This window comes from Pseudophryne corroboree, chromosome 4, assembly GCF_028390025.1.
Source record: "Pseudophryne corroboree isolate aPseCor3 chromosome 4, aPseCor3.hap2, whole genome shotgun sequence".
In the NCBI taxonomy this organism is placed as follows: Eukaryota; Metazoa; Chordata; class Amphibia; order Anura; family Myobatrachidae; genus Pseudophryne; species Pseudophryne corroboree.
The window spans coordinates 133,604,387-133,623,054 of record NC_086447.1 but is presented as its reverse complement, the minus strand read 5'-3'; the positions used below and the strand labels follow the sequence as shown (position 1 = coordinate 133,623,054).

At 46.8% G+C, this 18,668-nt stretch overlaps 1 protein-coding gene across 1 annotated transcript; it reads left to right on the top strand.

The window, feature by feature from the left end:
- The first annotated feature begins 15,918 nt into the window (after positions 1-15,918).
- Positions 15,919-18,368, top strand: ID2 (inhibitor of DNA binding 2). The gene is made up of 3 exons (XM_063915454.1): positions 15,919-16,326; positions 16,928-16,992; positions 17,700-18,368. Exons 1-2 carry the CDS (start codon positions 15,976-15,978, stop codon positions 16,982-16,984), a joined length of 408 nt encoding a protein of 135 aa, XP_063771524.1. The 5' UTR covers positions 15,919-15,975; the 3' UTR covers positions 16,985-16,992; positions 17,700-18,368.
- Positions 18,369-18,668: the final 300 nt, after the last annotated feature.

Genomic DNA, 18,668 nt, shown 5'->3' with positions numbered 1-18,668 from the left:
AACCCCTCAGTACGGGGCGAAAATTAGCATGATCCGCAATAATAGGGGCAGATGTATTAAGCCTGGAGAAGTTATAAAGTGCAAGGTGATAACGTACCAGCCAATCAGCTCCTGACTGTCATTTTTAAAACCTGTATCACTACTTTATCCCTTCCCTGGGCTTAATACATATGCCCCACAGTCCTTGAACTGAATGGAAACATTGGCCCTCATTCCGAGTTGTTCGCTCGCTAGCTGCTTTTAGCAGCATTGCACACGCTAAGCCGCCGCACTCTGGGAGTGGATCTTAGCATAGCAGAATTGCGAACGAAAGATTAGCAGAATTGTGAATAGAAATTTCTTAGCAGTTTCTGAGTAGCTCCAGACTTACTCCTACATTGCGATCAGTTCAGTCAGTTCCGTTCCTGGTTTGACGTCACAAACACACCCAGCGTTCGCCCAGACACTCCCCCGTTTCTTCAGACACTCCCGCGTTTTTCCCAGAAACGCAAGTGTTTTTCGCACACTCCCAGAAAACGGCCAGTTTCCGCCCAGAAACACCCACTTCCTGTCAATCACACTACGATCACCAGAACGATGAAAAAGCTTTGTTATGCCGTGAGTAAAATACCTAACTTTTGTGTAAAATAACTAAGCGCATGCGCTCTGCGAACCTTGCGCATGCGCAGTAGCGACTAATCGCAGTATAGCAAAAATCGGCAACGAGCGAACAACTCGGAATGACCCCCATTATCGGGCATGGGGAGAACCGAAGCTGGAACATGTCAGCTGATAGCTGCTATTCTGCTGTATGTGTGGTCCTCTTATCTCCACATAGGCAGGCAGGTCTAGGATCTGAAAGGCCAGTTTGGCTTCACACATGTATGGCCAAAATTAACAACAACTGTTGTATCTGTGGTATTGTAAGATTGAAATACATACACAAGCGCAGATGTGTTGTATTTCTCCCTATCTTACAGCCTACCACTATTGGTTCAGAATGTAGCTTGGCACAAAGGTATAAATAAAGGTTTCTGGCCCTCCAGTTACATAGTTTCACACCCAATTCCTACATGGAATCACAGAGGGTGAAATGCAGAGCGCAACAGGGGCATCCAGCGACACCTGATGGGTATGATAGGCATTAGCCCTGAGGTTTGTATCTGTATGTCGCCTCTTGCCGTTTCCTACTAATCACTGGGAATCCGGGGGCACTTGCAGTAATGGTTCTAGCTGGAAACAGAAGCGAGAGGCTGGGAATCAGGACAGGAGCTTGTGAAGGATACAGGAAACATCTGGCGAGAGAGAAGAGAAGAGCAAAGCAAGTGGAGAGAGAAGAATCACTAAGTGGCCATGAGAAACATTTGGACTTAAGAAAGGAATCCCTCACTGGACAGGAAGGATCGTCAGGATGTAAGTAAGATAGGCAGGGAATGGGGAGCAAGTGGGAGCATCACCCCTGACTCTCACTAGTTTTATAATGGCACAGACAGGTACTGCCTTTACACCGAATAGCTGCTGTTTTGTCCACCTCTGGGTTGTTTGGGTTTGTAGTCTGGGCCCCCTGCCAACCTGAAAGATATACATAGCCTATCTTACTTATAGTGCTCAGGGCCTAAGCATTGAAAGGACTCCAGAGGGATCACTTACTAACACTGCATTCAGATGTAAAGTAATAGTTCAGTTACACTGAACTATAGAAAAGCAATTGTTCTTTTGCATTCATTGCCCGACTAGCACAAGACAAGGCGATTACTTGCTGCACACTGTGCAAATGTTGTGCCTGAATGCACCGTTCGTAAATGACCTTTACAGCAAAAGATAAAAGTAATAGTAATTAGAATTAAAATTGTTCTATACAGCAGTTTTTCATTATATTGATCCACAGTTAGTTCTGACTGTAACGTATTTGGAACCTGATAATGTTAGTGTAGACAGAATTAACTAACAGAAGGCTGGATGGAGTTGCGAGCAGAATCAGCTTGAAAAAATAAGATTTTACTTACCGATAAATCTATTTCTCGGAGTCCGTAGTGGATGCTGGGGTTCCTGAAAGGACCATGGGGAATAGCGGCTCCGCAGGAGACAGGGCACAAAAAGTAAAGCTTTTCCAGATCAGGTGGTGTGCACTGGCTCCTCCCCCTATGACCCTCCTCCAGACTCCAGTTAGGTACTGTGCCCGGACGAGCGTACACAATAAGGGAGGATTTTGAATCCCGGGTAAGACTCATACCAGCCACACCAATCACACCGTACAACTTGTGATCTAAACCCAGTTAACAGTATGATAACAGCGGAGCCTCTGAAAGATGGCTTCCTTCAACAATAACCCGAATTAGTTAACAATAACTATGTACAATTATTGCAGATAATCCGCACTTGGGATGGGCGCCCAGCATCCACTACGGACTCCGAGAAATAGATTTATCGGTAAGTAAAATCTTATTTTCTCTATCGTCCTAGTGGATGCTGGGGTTCCTGAAAGGACCATGGGGATTATACCAAAGCTCCCAAACGGGCGGGAGAGTGCGGATGACTCTGCAGCACCGAATGAGAGAACTCCAGGTCCTCCTTAGCCAGAGTATCAAATTTGTAAAATTTTACAAACGTGTTCTCCCCTGACCACGTAGCTGCTCGGCAGAGTTGTAATGCCGAGACCCCTCGGGCAGCCGCCCAAGATGAGCCCACCTTCCTTGTGGAGTGGGCCTTTACAGATTTAGGCTGTGGCAGGCCTGCCACAGAATGTGCAAGTTGGATTGTGCTACAGATCCAACGAGCAATCGTCTGCTTAGACGCAGGAGCACCCATCTTGTTGGGTGCATACAATATAAACAACGAGTCAGATTTTCTGACTCCAGCTGTCCTTGCAATATATATTTTTAATGCTCTGACAACGTCCAGTAACTTGGAGTCCTCCAAGTCACTTGTAGCCGCAGGCACTACAATAGGCTGGTTCAGATGAAATGCTGACACCACCTTAGGGAGAAAATGCGGACGAGTCCGCAGTTCTGCCCTGTCCGAATGGAAAATCAGATATGGGCTTTTGTAAGATAAAGCTGCCAGTTCTGACACTCTCCTGGCCGAAGCCAGGGCTAGAAGCATGGTCACTTTCCATGTGAGATATTTCAAATCCACCTTTTTTAGTGGTTCAAACCAATGAGATTTTAGAAAGTCCAAAACCACATTGAGATCCCACGGTGCCACTGGAGGCACCACAGGAGGCTGTATATGCAGCACTCCCTTAACAAAGGTCTGGACTTCAGGGACTGAAGCCAATTCTTTTTGAAAGAAAATCGACAGGGCCGAAATTTGAACCTTAATAGATCCCAATTTGAGACCCATAGACAATCCTGATTGCAGGAAATGTAGGAATCGACCCAGTTGAAATTCCTCCGTCGGAGCACTCCGATCTTCGCACCACGCAACATATTTTCGCCAAATTCGGTGATAATGTTGCATGGTTACTTCCTTCCTTGCTTTAATCAAAGTAGGAATGACTTCTTCCGGCATGCCTTTTTCCTTTAGGATCCGGCGTTCAACCGCCATGCCGTCAAACGCAGCCGCGGTAAGTCTTGAAACAGACAGGGACCCTGCTGAAGCAAGTCCCTCCTTAGAGGTAGAGGCCACGGATCTTCCGTGATCATCTCTTGAAGTTCCGGGTACCAAGTCCTTCTTGGCCAATCCGGAACCACTAGTATCGTTCTTACGCCTCTTTGCCGTATAATTCTCAATACTTTTGGTATGAGAGGCAGAGGAGGAAACACATACACCGACTGGTACACCCAAGGCGTTACCAGCGCGTCCACAGCTATTGCCTGCGGATCTCTTGACCTGGCGCAATACCTGTCCAGTTTTTTGTTGAGGCGAGACGCCATCATGTCCACCATTGGTCTTTCCCAACGGGTTACCAGCATGTGGAAGACTTCTGGATGAAGTCCCCACTCTCCCGGGTGAAGATCGTGTCTGCTGAGGAAGTCTGCTTCCCAGTTGTCCACTCCCGGGATGAACACTGCTGACAGTGCTATCACATGATTCTCTGCCCAGCGAAGAATCCTTGCAGCTTCTGCCATTGCACTCCTGCTTCTTGTGCCGCCCTGTCTGTTCACATGGGCGACTGCCGTGATGTTGTCTGACTGGATCAACACCGGTTTTCCTTGAAGCAGAGGTTCTGCCTGGCTTAGAGCATTGTATATTGCTCTTAGTTCCAGAATGTTTATGTGAAGAGACGTTTCCAGGCTCGTCCATACTCCCTGGAAGTTTCTTCCTTGTGTGACTGCTCCCCAGCCTCTCAGGCTGGCGTCCGTGGTCACCAGGATCCAATCCTGTATGCCGAATCTGCGGCCCTCCAATAGATGAGGACTCTGCAACCACCACAGAAGAGACACCCTTGTCCTTGGAGACAGGGTTATCCGTAGGTGCATCTGAAGATGCGACCCTGACCATTTGTCCAACAGATCCCTTTGGAAAATTCTTGCGTGGAATCTGCCGAATGGAATTGCTTCGTAAGAAGCCACCATTTTTCCCAGGACTCTTGTGCATTGATGTACAGACACCTTTCCTGGTTTTAGGAGGTTCCTGACAAGCTCGGATAACTCCTTGGCTTTTTCCTCCGGGAGAAAAACCTTTTTCTGAACCGTGTCCAGAATCATCCCTAGGAACAGCAGACGAGTTGTCGGCATTAACTGGGATTTTGGAATATTCAGAATCCACCCGTGCTGTTTTAGCACTTCTTGAGACAGTGCTAATCCCATCTCTAGCTGTTCTCTGGACCTTGCCCTTATTAGGAGATCGTCCAAGTATGGGATAATTAATACGCCTTTTCTTCGAAGAAGAATCATCATCTCGGCCATTACCTTTGTAAAGACCCGAGGTGCCGTGGACAATCCGAACGGCAGCGTCTGAAACTGATAGTGACAGTTTTGTACAACGAACCTGAGGTACCCCTGGTGTGAGGGGTAAATTGGAACGTGGAGATACGCATCCTTGATGTCCAAGGATACCATAAAGTCCCCCTCTTCCAGGTTCGCTATCACTGCTCTGAGTGACTCCATCTTGAACTTGAACTTCTTTATGTACAGGTTCAAGGACTTCAGATTTAGAATAGGCCTTACCGAGCCATCCGGCTTCGGTACCACAAAAAGAGTGGAATAATACCCCTTCCCTTGTTGCAGAAGAGGTACCTTGACTATCACCTGCTGAGAGTACAGCTTGTGAATGGCTTCCAAAACCGTCTCCCTTTCGGAGGGGGACGTTGGTAAAGCAGACTTCAGGAAACGGCGAGGTGGATCTGTCTCTAATTCCAACCTGTACCCCTGAGATATTATCTGCAGGATCCAGGGATCTACTTGCGAGTGAGCCCACTGCGCGCTGTAATTTTTGAGACGACCCCCCACCGTCCCCGAGTCCGCTTGAGAAGCCCCAGCGTCATGCTGAGGCTTTTGTAGAAGCCGGGGAGGGCTTCTGATCCTGGGAAGGAGCTGCCTGTTGCTGTCTCTTCCCTCGACCTCTGCCTCGTGGCAGATATGAATAGCCCTTTGCTCTCTTATTTTTAAAGGAACGAAAGGGCTGCGGTTGAAAGGTCGGTGCCTTTTTCTGTTGGGGAGTGACTTGAGGTAGAAAGGTGGATTTCCCGGCTGTAGCCGTGGCCACCAAATCTGATAGACCGACTCCAAATAACTCCTCCCCTTTATACTGCAAAACTTCCATATGCCGTTTTGAATCCGCATCGCCTGTCCACTGTCGCGTCCATAAAGCTCTTCTGGCCGAAATGGACATAGCACTTACCCGTGATGCCAGTGTGCAGATATCCCTCTGTGCATCACGCATATAAAGAAATGCATCCTTTATTTGTTCTAACGACAGTAAAATATTGTCCCTGTCCAGGGTATCAATATTTTCAATCAGGGACTCTGACCAAACTACCCCAGCACTGCACATCCAGGCAGTCGCTATAGCTGGTCGTAGTATAACACCTGCATGTGTGTATATACTTTTTTGGATATTTTCCATCCTCCTATCTGATGGATCTTTAAGTGCGGCCGTCTCAGGAGAGGGTAACGCCACTTGTTTAGATAAGCGTGTTAGCGCCTTATCCACCCTAGGAGGTGTTTCCCAGCGCTCCCTAACCTCTGGCGGGAAAGGGTATAATGCCAGTAATTTCTTTGAAATTATCAGCTTTTTATCAGGGGCAACCCACGCTTCATTACACACGTCATTTAATTCTTCTGATTCAGGAAAAACTATAGGTAGTTTTTTCACACCCCACATAATACCCTGTTTAGTGGTACCTGTAGTATCAGCTAAATGTAACGCCTCCTTCATTGCCAAAATCATATAACGTGTGGCCCTACTGGAAAATACGGTTGATTCGTCACCGTCACCACTGGAGTCATCGCCTGTGTCTGGGTCTGTGTCGACCGACTGAGGCAAAGGGCGTTTCACAGCCCCTGACGGTGTTTGAGTCGCCTGGACAGGCACTAATTGATTGTCCGGCCGTCTCATGTGGTCAAACGACTGCTTTAGCGTGTTGACACTATCCCGTAGTTCCATAAATAAAGGCATCCATTCTGGTGTCGACTCCCTAGGGGGTGACATCCTCATATTTGGCAATTGCTCCGCCTCCACGCCAATATCGTCCTCATACATGTCGACACACACGTACCGACACACAGCAGACACACAGGGAATGCTCCTAACGAAGACAGGACCCACTAGCCCTTTGGGGAGACAGAGGGAGAGTTTGCCAGCACACACCAAAAGCGCTATATATATATATCAGGGATAGCCTTATAATAAGTGCTCCCTTATAGCTGCTTTGTTATATCAAAATATCGCCATAAATTTGCCCCCCCTCTCTGTTTTACCCTGTTTCTGTAGTGCAGTGCAGGGGAGAGACTTGGGAGCCGTCCTGACCAGCGGAGCTGTGAGAGGAAATGGCGCCGTGTGCTGAGGAGATAGGCCCCGCCCCTTTTCTGGCGGGCTCGTCTCCCGCTATTTAGAGAAATCAGGCAGGGGTTAAATATCTCCATATAGCCTCTGGGGGCTATATGTGAGGTATTTTTAGCCTTTATATAGGTTACATTTGCCTCCCAGGGCGCCCCCCTCCCAGCGCCCTGCACCCTCAGTGACTGCCGTGTGAAGTGTGCTGAGAGGAAAATGGCGCACAGCTGCAGTGCTGTGCGCTACCTTTAGAAGACTGCAGGAGTCTTCAGCCGCCGATTCTGGACCTCTTCTGACTTCAGCATCTGCAAGGGGGCCGGCGGCGCGGCTCCGGTGACCATCCAGGCTGTACCTGTGATCGTCCCTCTGGAGCTTGATGTCCAGTAGCCAAGAAGCCAATCCATCCTGCACGCAGGTGAGTTGACTCCTTCTCCCCTCAGTCCCTCGCTGCAGTGATCCTGTTGCCAGCAGGAATCACTGTAAAATAAAAAACCTAGCTAAACTTTTTCTAAGCAGCTCTTTAGGAGAGCCACCTAGATTGCACCCTTCTCGGCCGGGCACAAAAATCTAACTGGAGTCTGGAGGAGGGTCATAGGGGGAGGAGCCAGTGCACACCACCTGATCTGGAAAAGCTTTACTTTTTGTGCCCTGTCTCCTGCGGAGCCGCTATTCCCCATGGTCCTTTCAGGAACCCCAGCATCCACTAGGACGATAGAGAAATGTGCAATGCGAGCTGCCGGCGGTCCTTCAGCCGTACCTGTTGATGCGCTAGAGCTGAACTTCGCATAATTCTAAATTGAGAAGAAGATGGGTAAGATGGACTACTGCGCACTAGGAGGAAAATTGCTGCACACTAAGAATATCAATTGACATACAAACACCATATGTCGAAAAATTGAATTTGAAGAAAAAGATGATATCTATGGTGAGCGCTATTTTCCTCAAGGAGGTAGCAATGATGATCATAAAACAAAGTCTAGTTTATAACAAAAAAGACAAATGTTTTATTTTTAGACATCCATGGTTATAAAGTGACACAGTGCACATAACATGGCTCAAACAAACAATAACATATATTAAAATGATGTATTGCACAGACCCTTCATTTGTAAACATTAGCATTGTAAACATTAAAGGATAGTCTTTGTGCAGGATTTTCTATCAATGGTGAGACTTCTGACTCATACCGTTTTGGGTATGTGGTGTGTGCCTTGATGTTAAAAGGTGGGTTCCAGCCGGGCAGCCCAGCAACACACCACACACTTGGCCCAATCGCAGATGGATGCAGCGAAAACACCGGTAGAGGTCCAAAAAATATTGAAGGTCCCACTCCAGGCACAACGCGTTTCGGATGGATTATCCTTTTTCAAGTGCTTTAGTTGAAGTGTAAATCACTGCCCTATTTAAAGTGCTTATCCGGAAGTATCTGATTACGAAGTTCCCGCCGTTTTGCGTTCCACTGCACGGTCGGAACCGGAAGTATGCGTTCCACCTACGTACTCTTTGACGGAAATGTAGAGGGTTATTCTGATCGTTAATATCCCTTCATTGCAGCGCCAGGCACACACATCCGTACCCAACAACCAGGATAGGAAGCGATGACCATCCCTGCAGCTTGCGTTCCACCGCTTGCCGCTACCGGAAGTGTGCGTTCCATTTGCTGTAGATATGAATTGCGTTCCACTACTTGCCGGAAACGGAAGTATGCGTTCCACCTGTCATGGATATGGTCCATGATGATAACCTTTATAGTTTCTTTTTGTTCTGTATCCAAGCCAATTGTGGGTTTAGTTTAGTATTATTCTTTCACCATCTCAATGATTATCTTCATGAAGGGAAATATAGGTTGCCATCATTTACCTACATGGTACTTAGTATTCCCATGAAGTCCATCCCTATTGGCAACACTATATTCTCTTATTGTGACATGAAAAAAAGAACAAAAAGACAGTTTAAAACATTTATAACCATGGATGTCTAAAAATAAAACATTTGTCTTTTTTGTTATAAACTAGACTTTGTTTTATGATCATCATTGCTACCTCCTTGAGGAAAATAGCGCTCACCATAATTCTAAATTGGGCACGTTCACCGTAGAGCGTGCTCAGTACGGAAACTTGGAATATACGCTCTTGCAAATAGAATAATCCCATGTTGCTTTATCGTGTAATCAGACCTGAATTTGTTAACTGACAGCATGGTGGAACAGTCCAATGCACCCGGCCACTGATGCATGTAAGGATACTGTCCGGCAAAGAGCGTACTTAAGGGACAGGTCCTGTGGGGTCTATTTATGAAGCAGTGGAGAAGTGAGCCTGTGGAGAAGTTGCCCATGGCAACCAAACACCTGCTACCTACAATTGTATAGTTTGCAAATTATAAATGTTACTTCAATGCTGATTGGTTGCCATGGGCAACTTCTCCACTGGTTCACTTCTCCACACTTTTCACTGCTTCATGAATAGACCCCTGTATGTCTTAAAGTTTGAATGCTGAAAGACTCTGTCAGGTGCTACATGGGTTAATATACCTTTACAAGGGAGAACAATCCATCACAACCATTCATAAAGTGTTGTCTTCTGTAACCTGATTAACTGTCAAAGCAAAAGATTAGGATAAATCCTGCGCAAATATGTTTAGTGTGACTGGGTCTTATTCAAATTAAATATGTAGCTAATGTGGATGCTATGATGAGACAGGATTAGAGACGGGTATTTATTTCCGGTTTAACTAAATGAAAAAATGGTCATAGAAACCGGTTTTGGGAAAATTATTTATCACCAGGAAAGTAAAGAGGGAAAAAATACAAGATCTGGGAAATTTGTCTCTACAAAAGAAACCTGAGACACAGACCTACACAGACGTGTTATTATTCAATATTAATGAGTTGCCTGTGCAGTGCTGGGGAGAGAAAGAAAGGTTGAAACCCTTATGTTAACACTCCCCACTCAAAAGGTCATTTGCAAATTGTTTGATGTTCAGGCTGATGACATGAATACTGTATACACACCTGCAAAATGTTCTTTTATAGGAGGGTTTATGGAAGTCAACGCTGCCATAAACACAAACACACCGAGCAATCAGTCGCGTGTTGCGATGCTGAGGTTGGGAGACCTGCAGGTGTGCTAAAGGTACCGTTCAAGGCTCTAACAGGGCTGTGATTAAAGGAAGATTGGAAATGGTTCGGAGGTGGCAGGTGGGATTAGCCCTGCGCTGCCCTGATTGCTGCAGAGAGCCGGATTGTTTAACCACAGCACAAACATAGTTCTGCTTCATAGATAGAGGCGCATCCTCTGTTACCTGATATGTAAATCAGGAAATACTGAGAAGGCTTTTACTTAGCTACTGATACGTGTTAATTATAGTAAAGAAGATAATCTGCACAGCAGGTGTGTAGTAGAGGTCACAGTCTGTGTAAAGGGAGCACTGTACACTAAGATCAGAATATCATCATGTAACCAATCAGCAACATAGCTTTCATCACAATAGATGGCGGTGCGAGGAGAGGTGTTAGATTATTTGTAGCAATCTGATGGCACAGAAACTCCTCTCTATATGGGATTCAAAAATGATGCTCCAAAACTACATTCTCAGATGGAACAAATAAATACATATATAGCAGTTTCTAAAAGAGGTAAAATGGCAATCTCACAGCCCAGATCCCACAACAAAACACCCAAATTCATGCAAGGGCAGATCCTGGGCAAATGGTGTATATTAGCATCTATACTGTACATACGCTGTATGCAAAAACGCTTCATTTGCGCCTGTGCACAGAGCTCTGTCCACTCAGAAACAGCCCCAAAGACTGCCCAATGCTTCCTTTTTGGGCTCAGATACTTTAAGGTTATACCTTTTTGCAGTGTTTTTATTTCATGTCACCACTTCCAGGCAACCCTCTTAGGCATTTTACCACTTGCCTGGTATGGTCGTATCAGATGCAACCACGCCAGGCTGTGCTTTCCTAGACATTGGTCGCATCTGATGTTACCAGTCAGGAACACCCACTTGGCAGCTGCTTGTAAATAATTTTCCAGCAGCTGCTAAACTCAGAGGGGACCACCCATCCCCTCTGCACCCTCCCCCAGTGTATCCCGATCACTGCTGGCAACAGACATCAGGGTTGGCAGGAGGCACCCTCACCCGGCTGCTGAAGAAGTCCACATCAGCTGACAACCAAACCAAGAAGACATTGCCGGAGCTGCCGCACCCGTTGTATCAGGTAAGTCACCACTAGACCACCAGGGACAGTTTGTCGACACTGTAGTCATGCTGACATTTCATCAGGTGTCGATGTGATCAATGTCAACACTGCAAGCATGTTGACATTATGACCAATGAATTTCGATATGATAAATGTCATATATGTCAATACACCACACCCCATTCTAAAAAAAAAGACCCCGGTAAAATCGTCAATTTTTATATTAATTTCTAAGTAGTTTGGTTGAATGCGGTTCTTATTTATCATGAAAATCATCTATTAAAAAGCAATGAACTTGAAATTGCACAAAACAGAGTACTTAAGAAAACAATTGAAGGGAAAGTAGAATTGTATTATGACCATGCCCGGTGGTCAGGTAATGCTGGGCGATGTAGTACAGTGTGTCTGCATATAGGGTCTGATTATGGTTTTGTACTGTATTGCACAACTGCAGGGATAGCGGCTGTGCAACTCTGCACACATAAAATGCCAAAGCAGCAGGAGGCGTCTGTAGGAGACAGACGCCTCCTGCATACAATTGTGCGATCCGAAGGCCGAAGCTTACTCAGACTGTCCGTCAGAACCGGTCATCTGGGTCCAGGAAGTCTGCGAGCAACGACACAGACCGCAGGCTCGGCAAGACTAGAAAGCGGGGGGGGGGGGGGGGGGAGCTAGGCGACACCCGTATTTTGTAGGATGGACTCGGTCCGGTTTGAATTATGATTATGGAAGGTGGTCAAGCCCTTTTGGGGATGTAGGGCCGGATGTAACAACGTCTGAGTTGGCCGGAGTTCTGGGTTCCCGGCGGACCTCAGACTTTTTTTAATGCGCCAATCATTTATGGTTTAACCTAGTAATTTAATTCTGCTTTACAAAAATGTCCCAGTTCGGCCTTGGACCACAACTCCGGCCAACTCAGATGTTATTACATCTGGCCCGTAGTTTCCTTTGTCTGTACAGTGTGTAATATTATATAATGATATTATGATCATGTCACGTTGGGAGGTGCAGTATCCTATGTCTGTACAGGGTGTAATATACTTGTAATATCATGGCATATGTCATGTTGGGAGTATAGTGTCCTATGTCTTTATATTGTGTTATTTCATTATATTAAGGGTTTGTCCAGTCAGAGGTGCCACAAGGGGAGTGCAGATCACAACCGATTGTCACCCTTCCATGGGGTGACACCAAAATACTGCGCTGTGACATTCTCATGCAGCCACCAGCTCCTGTCACTGAGCAGGAGCCAGCAGTGCAGGCAGAATCTCCAGGGGCAGCCTAGCATCTCCTGGAATAATGGGCATGCCCCCGGAGTGTTGTAACAGGGGCTTCCCGTGAGGCCACGCAATTCCCTGTGAAGCCATCCAGCAGGATTGAAGTAAATGTGAGGCCATGTCCCTTCTCCACGAGGCCATGCCCCTTTTTTTGGGCTGGATGGAAGGACTGTTTACTGCACTGAGTGAAGTGCCATTTCTAGTGGCGGGTGAGCCGCTGCTGTTACTGGCTCCCCCTCCTTCCAGCCATTGTACTCTGCTTGCTGGGCAGAGTTTTGAGAAATTACGCGGTTGTGTCGTGATGTCACAATGCAACCATGTCATTTCACGAAACTCCACCCAGTGAGCAGAGTACTATGGCTCGGGGGAGGGGGAGTCGGTTAGAGCAGCGAGCTACACCTCTGTCAATAAGCACTAAACACCCTTGGCAACAAGTACTAAACAGCCCTGGCAACGAGCATTAAACACCCCTGGCAATGAGCATGAGCCAGAGCATGAAACCCCTAGCAACGAGCACTAAACACCCCTGGCAACGAACACTAAACAACCCTGGCAATGAGCAATAAATACACTGGCAATGAGCACTAAACACCCCTGGCAATGAGCATTAAACACCCCTGGCAACGAGCACTAAACACCCATGGCAATGAGCATTAAACACCTCTGGCAACAAGCATTAAACACCCCTGGCAGCGAGCATAAGCCAGAGAATGAAAACCCTGGCAATGAGTATTAAACACTCCTGGCAACGAGTCCTAAACAACCCTGGCAGCGAGCATTAAACACCCTGGCAATGAGCACTAAACACCCTAGCAATGAGCACTAAACACCCTTGCCAACGAGCATTAACCACCCCTGTCAGCGAGCATGAAACACCCCTGGCAGCGAGCATGAAACACAAAACAGTAATACAAAATGGTTCCTTTATGTATAGTGCATAGTTACAGCGAGTATGTGGGCTGGGGGAGGTGTACAGTGACTGGAGTGTTAGCTTTCCCTGTGGTGTATGTACAGTATCTGGGGATACTTCCCCTGTAAGTAGTACATGGTATGGTGCGGTAGGCATTTTCTGGAAACTGCACGTACGTCGTTCGTGTGTAGAATGTATACTAGTTAGATGTGATTGTGTGTCCCATTGTCTATTGATCTATGATTGTACGCTAATGTGATTGTGGGTTGAGAGAGACAATAAAAATGTCTGTCTGTGTCCATCCTTACTACCTTGTTAGTTTCCAGATGTGGCTGCGTCTCAGATAAAGTGGAGCTGTGCAGTCCATATGCACAGACACCCCGCTATCCTATGTTTCTAATGTGTTTTGACAATTGACTTGTACCTCCTGCTGTTCTTCCTCAGAACCACTCATCAGGCTGAGAAGCAGGAGAAGTAAATCCAGCAGGCAGGAAGCTCTGTGTACTCTCTGAGCTGTGTAGGGTCCTGATCCACCACTATTATTGTATCAATTTGTTACACTTTACAGGCACTCAATGTCATCCTATAGTGCCAGCATGAGATAAATGGAATGAGATTAACCTCGTAGGGAGCGGAGAGGAATAACGCAGCCTCCTGCTCGCTTTCACTTCTCAAGACCTTGGAGGAGAAATGCTTCTTCTATTACTCAGCAAGCAAGCTGACAGTCTCCAGTCAGGGACATAGCCACCTTTATTTACCTGCCGGAACGTAGAGCCCTGCATTCCTCCTATCTGTGTGTGCACAGTAATAATCGCTACATCGCTCTGCGTATTTCTACACATGAGGAAGTGTGGTCACCATACACTCTGACAGTATCTATACCCTTTATGGCAAATATGTCATGTCACTCTTTTTCCTGTATAAGAAAAATATAAAGTAGACAACAGAGCAATGTAAACATGCTTGGTATAAGCATTAAGATATCTTTACAAAGAACTATGGGGTCAATGTACTAAAATGGGGGTTCTATTTAAGATGGGATGTTGCCCATAGCAACCAATATCAAAGTTAAGGATAGACCTCTGGTCACGTAGCATGGCCGCTGTCAGAGGATACTCACCCAACTGCGTAATCATCGGCATGGTGTACATCTATGTATCAATTTGTGTTAAGTTTACTGAAATCAAAGCCCAGCACCAAAAACACCGGAGAATAACACAGTGTAGTAAACAAAATGTAATCATTAAAAAATATAGGATTAAAAACATGTATTAGTAAAACAATCGGTGCACATATCAAATATACATCACAGGTATCACTGGAAAATGCTGTAAATTGGTGAGGAGTGACAGTACACATATGGGGAGTGTGTGTATATACTGTGTTCATACAAATAGCTAATAGGAAATATACTGTATGTGTATAATAAACATTGTAGCTTTGCTGTGTAGTGTACCATCTGGAATAAAGGTGAGATTCTTTGTGCATTGTTGGTAAAATAATAAATGCTGGTCTAAATATAAGGGTGTGTGTATTTGCGTGAGTGTATGCATGTGTGTATGTAGGTAGGCAGTTAGATACAGTATTTGTGGCAGCGCTGTTAGTGTAGTGGTCAGCATTACTGTCTCACAGCTTGAGGTGATGAGTTCAATTCCTGAGCAAGGCACTATATGTGCGGAGTTTGCATGTCCTCCCCATGTTTGAATGAGCTTTCCATGGGTGTTCCAGTTTCTCCCACATTCCAAACACATACTTGTAGGTTAATTGGCCTCTGACAAAAATAAAATATAAGTGGATATAGCTTGAAAGGACTGATGTTAATGGTCGTAATACTCTCTGTATGCTATATAAATATTAATTTAATAATTTAGTTTGTTGGTCACTGTGCTGGCTGCTGCAGGTCCCCCTTCCCCCTCTCCCTGCCACACAGGACATGGCTGCCAGGCTGCAGGACCCCCCTCTCCCTGCCACCCAGGACATGGCTGCCAGGCTGCAGGACCCCCTCTCCCTGCCACCCAGGACATGGCTGCCAGGCTGCAGGAACCTCACTCCCCCTGCCACCCAGGACATAGCTGCCAGGTTGCAGGAAGTGGAACCTCACTCCCCCTGCCACCCAGAATATAGCTGCCAGGCTGCAGTTCCAGGTTCCCTCTCCCTGCCACCCAGGGCATAGCTGCCGGAACCCCCCTCTCCCTGTCACCCAGGGCATAGCTGCCAGGCTGCAGAACCCCTCTCCCTGTCACCCAGAGCATAGCTGCCAGGCTGCAGAACCCCTCTCCCTGTCACCCAGGGCATAGCTGCCGGAACCCCCCTCTCCCTGTCACCCAGGGCATAGCTGCCAGGCTGCAGGCAGGCAGTGTGCTATGCTATATGATGATGGGACAGTGTGGGATCAGTCTAGTTACAAGCGCTGTATACGCACGGACACGCCCCCGGCTGCCACTGATTGGTTTAGATCGCGGAAGAGATTCACATTCCGTGAGTCCAGTTGAGGGGCGCGGCCCGGTGCTTCCAGCCAATGAGACAGCTGGGTACCGCCCCCGTGTCAAGCGCAGCGTGCTGGCCTATATAAGGCGCTGCTGGCGGCTGCCGGGCTCACTCTGAGTGGATTTGTTGTCATTATCTGATCTGTGTGCTCGCGGATCGGTCTCTCTACAGCCCGGAGCATGAAAGCGTTCAGCCCAGTGCGATCAGTCCGGAAGAGCAGCCTGACGGAGCATAGCCTGGGTATCTCGCGGAGCAAGGTTCCGGCGGACGACCCCATCAGCCTGTTGTACAACATGAACGACTGCTACTCCAAGCTGAAGGAGCTGGTGCCCAGCATCCCCCAGAACAAGAAGGTCAGCAAGATGGAGATCCTGCAGCATGTCATAGACTACATCCTGGACCTGCAGATCGCCCTGGACTCTCACCCCAGCATCGTCAGCCTGCACCACCCGAGGCTGGCCGCCCCCTCCAGTAGCAGCAGGACCCCCCTCACCACCCTCAACACAGACATCAGCATCCTGACACTGCAGGTAGTGCCCCTGTGCATGGTCCTCATTTCTCAGGCACCGCATGTGCTCCCTCCCGGGTACCCCGTGCATGGTGGTCCTCACTGCTTGGGGTACCCAGTGCATTTTGCTCCTATATGCCTGGGCACTGTATGTGCCCCCTCCCGGGTACCCTGTGCATGGTGTTCCTCATGTCTGTGCATTGTATGTGCCCTCTCGTGTGGGTACCCAGTACATGATCCTCCTCACTGCCTGTGCCATCTCTAGGGTAGTATATCTGCCCATGGTGCTCTGTGCCCATTGCCATATCCCATTCTCCCTGGTGCATGATCATCTGTCCAATCACTCCTGATGCACTATGTACAATAGCTCCTCTCTGTCCAGTCCCTGGTGCATTGTGTAGCTCTCCTCTTGGTGCAGTGTGTATGATCCCCTGTCCTGATACTTTGCTGTCCCCCTCTCATTGTGCCTTGTATGACAGTCTCTCCCCTGGGGCACTGTGTATGATTCCCCCTCTCCCACTGCACTGTCCAGTCTCTCCTGGTGTAAACCAACCCCCCTCTCTGGTGCTTGTGTGTGTTTATTGCTACGTAGTTACACGTGCTTCTTTTATCCTCTGTTCCAGGCGTCTGATTTATCGGCAGAGTTTATCACGAATGACAGCAAAGCTCTTTGTCCTTAAACAAAATGGTGAGTGTCTTATGCTGTAGTGTGTGGGATTGCTGGTGTTACATATACAAAGTGGATTTGTAATGTATTCTACTCTGGGTGTCTATCCCCAATTAGCGTAGAATTTACCCCTGCATTGGCTGTGTACGTGCCCCTTCTGTGCCACACAATAGCTGAGCGTTTATCCTAAAAGCCTTAAATGTTAAATCAAATAATTGCTGCAAGCGCCAGACTGGCGTCTACATTCATCGCAGCTAAATAGATCCATGGAGAGAATGGTTTGAGCCTCCTCCCTCCCCTTTCTCCATCATATGTTCCTGTTTAACCTGTGCTTTGCCTGGGAGCCTGGCTTGGTCTCATCCCATTAATCGCTTGACACCCCAAAGTGGCTCTGCCTAGACCCAACATCGTAATCTCCCAGTATAACTGAAGGGGGTGTAACATCCGACTTTCTGCAAGAACGCTAATTCTAGGATAAAAGATTAGGATTTTAAAGGAGGGGGTCAGTGTGATCTTTGTCGGTGAAAGACGATAAAAGGGGTGGTGGGATATAGAACACCCAGTGTCTATCCTGGGAAGGGTTAATTCCCTAGCTCCTGTGTACATCTGGAGGACTGAGATGGCCCCCAATGAGTGTTTGGGTAAATGTTGCGGTGTGGCTTCCTCACTGGCGCCAGTCTGTCTCCTGATGGCTTCCACTAACACCCTCCTTTCTCAATCTCTTGCAGGTGTTCAACATCGACTGTTTTTCTTTGCACAACATGGCTACAAGACTTCTCTATTTCACTATTTGAGTACTGCATCTGTACAGAAGCTTGTGGAAGAAGAGGGGGGGAATCATTGTGGCTATGAAAAGAGACTCTCATCCAGTTTTTTTTTTGTTTTTTTTTTGTTTTGTTTTTTTTCCTTTCACCCCCCCCTCAATTTTTTTCATTTTTTTTTTTTTCTTTTTCGGTTCGCTCCCAGCCAAGCTTTGGACTGATTTTAGTTATTTATGAAAGACTTTAATTGACCTTTCCTAACAGGGAAGGCTTAATTTACTATTCTCTCCTACATGGGGAGTGGACGTTTAAGATGTTACAAGGGATTTGCCACTTTCCACCAGCTTTTTTTTTAGCCTTTTATTTAATAAAAGGCGAAGCATCCAGGCAACGCGGACGGGAGAGCTGTTAAGATGTTGACGCTACATCAAGGACTGAATGCGACTGTATATAGATAAATAAGACATTGTGAACTCTTTATTCCAAACTTCTCTTCCCTCCCTTGTACAGTAGCAGGGATGTCCTATTTCTGCATATGTGTAATGATGATGAGACTTAATCATGCTAAACTTTTTATAAAAGTTTGGTTGTAAGGTTTTTTTATACAGAATAAATCAATGGTGTTTATTAAAACGACTATTAGTTTTGTGGGTTTAATCCAATGAGGCTGTAACATGTATATATTGCTGTAGATCCCCCATACGTTATACAGAATGTTGCCATCTGGCTGATAAATCCTTCATGCTTGTCCCCTGTACCAGTGAACTTTATAATCTCTCTTCCCTACAAGAGACGCACTAAGGACAATGGCGCTGCCTGTACTTTTGGACTGTGCTATCTGGAGGAATCCCTTAGGGTCATGAAGGAAATGTATACACTCGTTGTGTGTATTGCACCCTGTTGGGAATAGAACCCAGGGCTCTGCTACTGTAAGCC